This window comes from Buceros rhinoceros, unplaced genomic scaffold, assembly GCF_000710305.1.
Source record: "Buceros rhinoceros silvestris isolate BGI_N320 unplaced genomic scaffold, ASM71030v1 scaffold21425, whole genome shotgun sequence".
NCBI classification, from domain to species: Eukaryota; Metazoa; Chordata; class Aves; order Bucerotiformes; family Bucerotidae; genus Buceros; species Buceros rhinoceros.
In genome coordinates, this window is record NW_010413704.1 from 22,009 (window position 1) to 29,076 (window position 7,068).

The window sequence follows — 7,068 nt, forward strand, 5'->3', positions numbered from 1 at the left end:
TTGGAGACAAAGGCTCCTATGAAATTTTCCTATAGGAAAGGCTAAGTTCCTACCTCCCTTCTCATCTAATCACTAAATTAGAGGCGAGAAGGGGGGGAAGAGAACAAAGGGGAAGAATCGTGCTCTGTCCTTCAAAATCAATCCCATCAACTCTCTTGCTAGAGACAAGAAATCCCTCGCCACGACAGAGCATGCGGTTCTGCTCTCCCTGCCCAGACCATGCAGCAGCATGGCCAGATCATCCACCACAGCTGAGGGCAGAAAGCCATGAGCTCCCTCAGTAAGAAACAATGCCCGCAGCTGGCAACAGGCTGAGTATCACCAGTCCCTCTCCCAAGGGCCCTACAGCGCTGGAGCGGAAACACGGTCCTGATAGCGTTGCCAGCTGGGTGAATCTCTGCACCATCCCTGCTCTAGATCGTTTGTAAATAAGGCGCATTTAATGGGCAACTCTTTCAGTGGAATCTGGAGAGGGCCAAGCTGCACGGAGGTTTGGGAGCCCGCCCAAAGCAAGGGAGGCCCAGGGTCTGTCAGGCAGCACCCAACAGCTGGAGGGAAGGGAGGGCATCTTGGCAAGCCCAGGCATTCTGCAGCTCCTGCTTCATCCTCCTGGCATACTTGCAGGCACCAGTCTTCGCCATCCAAGTTCCCACTGACTGATCCAAGTAATCGTTCAAGGATTTTTGTTTGCTCTTGTTACAGCTCCCTTCAACTGCCATCCCCAGCTTAACTACATCCCATCTAGCTTAACTACACTTCCCTCTCAGTATCCGTGTCTCAAATCACTCAAGGAGAGTATCTCAGATGTGTAACAACGGTTCATCTGCAGAGTTCTGTGACAGCAAGCAAACAAGCAAAAGAGGAAGAGAAAACCATAGCCAGAGCCAAGTTCTAATGTCAAGAGAACTTCCCTTGGGACAAACCTTCCAGTCCTCACCTCTGTAATGAAGAGGATGCACTCCAGGAACATGAAGTCCTTATGGTTTTCGTTTACCACCTTCTCATCAACAAAGTGTCGAGGCTCCAGATTCGGATGGTCTAAAAAGAGTAAGAGACAATAAGAGGTAACCCCCCTTCTGAGACCAAGTTCAATAGGGTCTTCCAAAAGAAACACCATCCTCCCATCAGAGCTCTTCAGAGGTCAGCAGAGCTGCTCCCTTCCATCTCATCTCCCTCCCCAGCCCTTCACAAACTCCCCAGAGCAGAAAATGTTTTTTCTAGCACCAAAACCAAGACTCTCCTTTTAAAGAGTGTGTAGTCATTGCAATAAAGACAGATGTGCTGTACCAGGAAGCCTTCCACCTAAATCTGAAATCCAAGCCCCAAGCAAACTCTTCTGCTGCATTATACGCAAATTTGACATATTTGAATTTAAAAGTCAGACCCAAGCCTCATCATCTTTGCAACCTAGACAGACGGGGCAGGGGGCAGGCTGGGACACGAGGAGATTTGTGTTAGTACCTATCAGCTGGGAACTGCCCCATATGAAAGGTAGAAATTGGAAGTCATCCAAGCCCCACACGCCCTGGCTGCCAGCAGGTTCCATCCTGTAGGTCTTCTGAAGTTTTCGCATCACTTCTAGGTACCTGAGACCAAGGAGACAAGGAAAGGTTAAGACAAGGCCTTCTTTTGTCTTCACCGTCTTACAGGAGGACAAGAACAACCAGTCTGGAGACAGACACAACTTTATCACTTTCCAGTAGGACCCCATGTACAGCACGGTACAGAGAATATACATTCAGCTCCTCTGTCACAGAAAGCAGCCTGATGGTATGTACAGAAGCAATTACCAGCATCTTTCAAAAATTGTTTTGTTTTCTTTCTAACACCAAATTCACTAAGAAATCCAGTGGCAGGGGTTTATCTTATCTGCAGTGTCTTACGTTCGTGCAGATCTTTCCCCATCCCATTGTTGTTTGAAGACATCGACACCTCACTCTCCTTCAACAACTTCCAGAAGAGCTCAGAAAGCACTTTCCAGCTTAAAGCAACAACTACTTCCACTTTTCAGGTGGAAAATTAAAGCTGGAAGAACTATTGAAGGAAATTGTTTCCGTGCCACCAAACAGTGATACAGCTGGGATTAGATCTCTGGACTCCAAACACCCTTTCCACCAGTTTCATCACTACCAACTCTACCTCCTGGGCTGGAAACACATCCAGAGGAGCAGCGGAGGCCTGCCAGTCTCATAGATCTATTATTTTAACATCTGCAGAGATGTTACAGCCCCTAGTCAGATATTCCTGTCCATCACAAAGCTCAGAGCTTCACCCACATACCTCTGCAGAGCTCAACAACTTGTGCTCAGCTAAAGCAACTTTCCAGAAAGACACTGAGCTTCCAACAGACAAGGTGCTATCACCTCTTTCAGAGATAGTTATAATGGGTCACTGTACAGTCCATTAAAAGTACATCTGCCTCCTAATATTGTCTAAATTTGTCTTCAGTTTCCCTGTTCTGCCCTTTCTCCCCAGGCCAGCAAGTCCTTCAGTGCTGCTGTCCTTTCTTTGCGGACGCATCTTTGTAGGAGGCCCTTGATTTGCCCAGCTCACAGCCCGGGAGAAGGCTCTTCTTACAATTTCTTACTCCCAAATGGAAGTGGATGAGTGAAACAAAGGAGGCACAATCTCCCAGACTACTGGAGGAGTCTGGCGTGCAGAACAGGCACTAACATCTTACAGAGCTATCTGGAAGGGGATGTCGTCAAGGACTTGCCCCCAAAAGAGCCCAATGCTTCCAGCCCTTCTCCTCCCTTGCCTCACCTGTTAAATACTTTGAAGACGATGGCCATCTGGTCATCCACTCTGAGCACGCCGATTTTGCAGAGGCAGCAGAGAAAGGCTGCAAATGCAGCTTCATGCCCTAGGGTTGAAACACATGAAGAGATGTGACACGTGTCTCTGTTCCCCAGGACACCACAATGGCTCTTCAGAAATCACAGCAGTCACAGTCCTGTCTCAAGAGCCCCAACACTATTGTCTCTGTTAACGCCCTGAGCTGACAATATTTCATCCCAGGGCAGCACCCACCCAAAATACACTTTCCAGACATTCACAAGGTGAGCAATTATTGGCTTTGAGAGAAGAAAAAGTTCTTGAGGAAAAACAGCTCCAACAGTGGGCAAGCTGGGAGCAAGGCAGGGCCTTTCCCAGGAGCTTGGCACAGCAGGGGGAGTGTTGCACCGCAGCGTCATCTGCTCAGAGGATGCAAAAGAACCTCACATCTGCAAGAAAACATATTTCCTCCCGCTTCAAAAATATCTGTATCAGAATGATGCAGATCCCACGATGCTGCCAGGAACAGTCCATCCCAGAAGGCACTGGGATCTCAGACTGAGCCTCTGCAGCTTGGTCCTTCAGCTAACAGCAAGGAAAAGAAACAATCCACAAACCCAGACATGTCTTTCGGAGGAAGGGACCACAGAAGAAGGGCAAGTACAAAATCAGCAGCGATACACTATGAAGAAGTGCAGCTCCCAGGAACAAAGTGTACCTGCGGTTTAGCCACTGTGAGCTACTACACGGGCCTCTGGCTTGGGACACACAGGAGGGGAGGAAAGGCTGAATTTCCTCCCCGGAGCTGACAGAACCCCAGCCAGAGGGTCCCTTTCCAAAGACAACATCTCCCCCTGGTGCCGGCCAGCCGAAGCTCTGCTGGCAAGCACTGCCCAGCCTCCAGCTCTTCATCCTTTTACCCATGTCCTCCTCTTCCTCCCCCTGCCTCAGTCCGACCTCGTGTTTCCTTGCACCCACAGCACCCTGCTCTCCTGCCTCTTGGTGAGGACATGCCTGTTCTCCAGACAGAGCAGAGCACATAGACAATTCTGGATTTAGGTCTAACTGAAGCCAGTGGGGTTACTTCAACCTGCAATTCACTATCTGCTTAAGCGCAAAATGCTTCTACCTTCAGGTTTCAAAGTCCCTCTGTAAGCAGTGATGTCACTTCTAGGGAGCACCAGGCCTCAAGACACCTTCCAGCAGTTCAAGTTCCAGTTCAAGCAATTATATTTTACCCCTCTAAACTGCCTACTGCAGATCAGCAGGTGCAGGATTGCTGATGTGTGGGAAAGCAGCTCCCACAGCTTATCCCAGAACAGCCTGCACAGCTTGGTTCACATTCCTTGGACGAGACGTAACAAAGATGTCACGGCTCTAGCACAGCCCTGCTTCCAGCCCCAGCTCTCCCAGTCATCACCCACAAGTGACACAGGGGCGAGGAGACCCAAAAAAGAAAGGTCCTTGTTTCAAGCTGGTCCTAAAAGTAGTGGCAGTAACATATTTAAATGACAGCAGCACCAGGCTCCAAAGGGTCACTGCGCGAGGCAGTCCAGCGTGGCCAGCGTGCATGGCCAGGTACCTGTGCCATAGTCAATGCGGGTGGAGTTCCCCACGGACTCCTTCAGGTACACAGCCACCTCTGGTGCAGCATCAGCCAAGTGCTTGGGAATCACTGTTGCCACCAACTTTTCTGCTTCCTGAAAGACACAAAAGACTCCCTTGAGTGAGCGTGGATCTGTCACAGACCCCAGGAACAACTCACCCTCTGCTCAGACGCTGTTGCAAAGTGGGAGCTGCAGAGGTGCACTCCTACAATGGCCAGAGCCAGTGTGACAGAGGAGCGAATTCTCCTGTTGAAAAAGTCGTCTCCAGAGATGGAGCAATTCAGAGAGAGCTTGTCCTGACACTTAGCTAGGCCACACACATCCTGCAGAAAAAAAAGCTTCACCATCCAAGTATGTCAACCCAGTCACCCACTGAGTCACCTCCAGGACAAAAGCACCAGCAGAACAGCAGACCATCTGCAAGCTCACTGCTGCTGGGGCTGTGCCTGTGCCACCTCCAGAGCTTGGTGGAGGGCGAGTGCTCTGAGCTGAAGGAAGCTGAACAATTTCACAGCCTTCCTCTGATTTTGTGTGTCACCCATCAGCCAGCAGACTCAGAGGAAGTTACAAAGCAAAGGAGTTCCTTAGGTTTGGAGGGTACTCATGGCTCATCCTGGACTTGGAGACCCAGCCAAGAACACTTATATGGACCGCATGCTCTCGTAGGAGGAAGAGACAGCACCAGATCAGGGGTAAGTGATGCATATCGAGAGGTGGATCCTTCACAGCTTCTCTGAGAAACTCCTCTGTAGGCTGCTTGGCTGCCACACAATGATAGAGCCATTCTGCCAGCCCTGCTGGACATGCTGCCCTTCTGTATGAGCTACATGTAACACCACACGCCAAAGACATGCTCACCTGGTCTAGTCTGGCATACCAGGTCCTGAAGGCTTTGTTCCCAAAGCGAGAAGGTTGATCCACTGGTGGGGTTTCATCGATCCACCTGTCAAGGGTGTTCAGAAGAGCCACCAGCTTTTCAATGGGCTACAAAGACAAAGAAGATGTGGGGTCACGATGACATAAAACAGAACAGTCCCTCAGGTGCCAACATCCCTGCTCTGGACTGGAGTCATTAAAGCCCACATCATCCTTCCCAAGGGTGGCAGGCAGAAACGGGATGTGCCCACCCTCCCCAAAATGCAGACAGGCATCCCCCTCAGATCAGTCCAGTACAAAGCCCAGCCTGAGGCAGGCTCTCAAGTTGCCCCCCCAGTCTTTCATGAGCTGTAACAGCACTGTGCTCTAAAACCTCTGGGCAGAAGAGCTACAGCAGGCTCCCAGTGTGGGCATGCAGGACTGAGAAGCAGGGAAGTGCTACACAATTCAGGGACACCCAACACAAAACTCAGGCTCTGCATCTCGAGGGTCCTGTGTGCCCCACAGGACACAGCACAGCACTTACCACACATATATCCTCACCAGTGGCTGATGGTGTGATTTAGAGACCCTTCTCAAAGCCTCTAATCTTTGACTCGAAGACAAAAATCTTTGTGCTGGCTCTTAGGAGCCAGGATTAGCAGTGATGGTGTTAGCATTTGTACAGAGCCCAGTGCAGCAGAGCCACAGCAGTCAACCTTCTCAGCATGATTCCTGTCGCTTCCAACTCATACCAGCCAGCCTGCCATGGCAGCTCCAGTCCAGAGACAGCCAGTGAACGTGGCAAGATAAAATCCACCCAGGTTGCAACTACCCAGGGCAAGAGGCAGCCTGGTCTGCCAACCAGTGGCTGGCAACTCCAGAAAACTCTCAGAGAAATGTCTCAATACAAACACAAAGCTGATGGGAAGACAAATGCAACAGCAAGACAACAGAGTCATCTTCCTGACACTCCGCACTGGGAGGAGAATGGATGTATGAGCGTGACTGGAGGAGGCACTGCTGTGGTCATGAAGGAACAGGCAACACAGCATCATGTCTCCAGCTGTCCTGTTAAGACCAGGACAGTGCGTGGCAGGGAAGGCTTCCTTGCTGCCTTCCCATACAGCTGGGGAATGGCTATACCCAACACGCCAAAAGGCAAAACCGTAGGTAGCAGTTTAAGCGGCTCCAAACAGTGTCAGCAGGCTCTGCCGACAGCCAGTCAAGCCTGCCAGAGGCTCTGGGATTCTTCTCGCCTGACTCCAAGCAGTCAGAGAGCCATCAGCCGCCACGGCAGCTGGCCAGGCCCCGGGCAATGTAGGCTTCTCTGTCTCGAGAGGGGATTCCTCCTTCAAGGGGACAAAGAGGACAGCAGAAGCAGCGGCTGGGTTGGCTTTTCGTGAGCGCCCCCCCCTGGGACGCTACGGCCCCGGGCAATGTAGGCTTCTCTGTCTCGAGAGGGGATTCCTCCTTCAAGGGGACAAAGAGGACAGCAGAAGCAGCGGCTGGTTTGACTTTGCTGGAGGCATCGACCGTGTGAAGCTGGCTGTCTCCTGGGCTGTGGTTCGATTCTTCATGCTGCCTGCCGAGAGGACGAGGAAACAGCCGAGACCAGCAAGTTTCTAGCCCTTGAAGTGCCACTTGAAGGGGACTAGACAGGCATGGCAGAGCCGTGCTGCCGCTGGAGCAGCTGAGGATCGCTCCCCATGTGCTCCACTCCCAGGGGGAAGGATCTCCTGGCAGACACAGCCTCCCACAGATAGCGGCTCCTGAGGTGCCATCCTGAGGAAACAGTGGGATCAGCCAGCGGGAAGTGGGATCAGGACGA

At 51.4% G+C, this 7,068-nt stretch overlaps 1 protein-coding gene across 3 annotated transcripts in view; it reads right to left on the minus strand.

Annotated features, from left to right (window-relative positions):
- Window positions 1-7,068, minus strand: part of PPP2R4 (protein phosphatase 2A activator, regulatory subunit 4) — a 22,355-nt gene that overhangs the window by 10,331 nt on the left and 4,956 nt on the right. For 2 of the 3 annotated variants that reach the window (XM_010136859.1, XM_010136860.1), the window contains 5 exons: window positions 5,241-5,366; window positions 4,358-4,475; window positions 2,764-2,863; window positions 1,462-1,586; window positions 938-1,038 (listed from right to left, as the gene is read on the minus strand). In XM_010136859.1, coding sequence (XP_010135161.1) covers window positions 938-1,038; window positions 1,462-1,586; window positions 2,764-2,863; window positions 4,358-4,475; window positions 5,241-5,366 — 570 coding nt within the window. The remainder of the gene's footprint in view (window positions 1-937; window positions 1,039-1,461; window positions 1,587-2,763; window positions 2,864-4,357; window positions 4,476-5,240; window positions 5,367-7,068) is intronic. The other variant, XM_010136861.1, reaches the window with a different exon arrangement.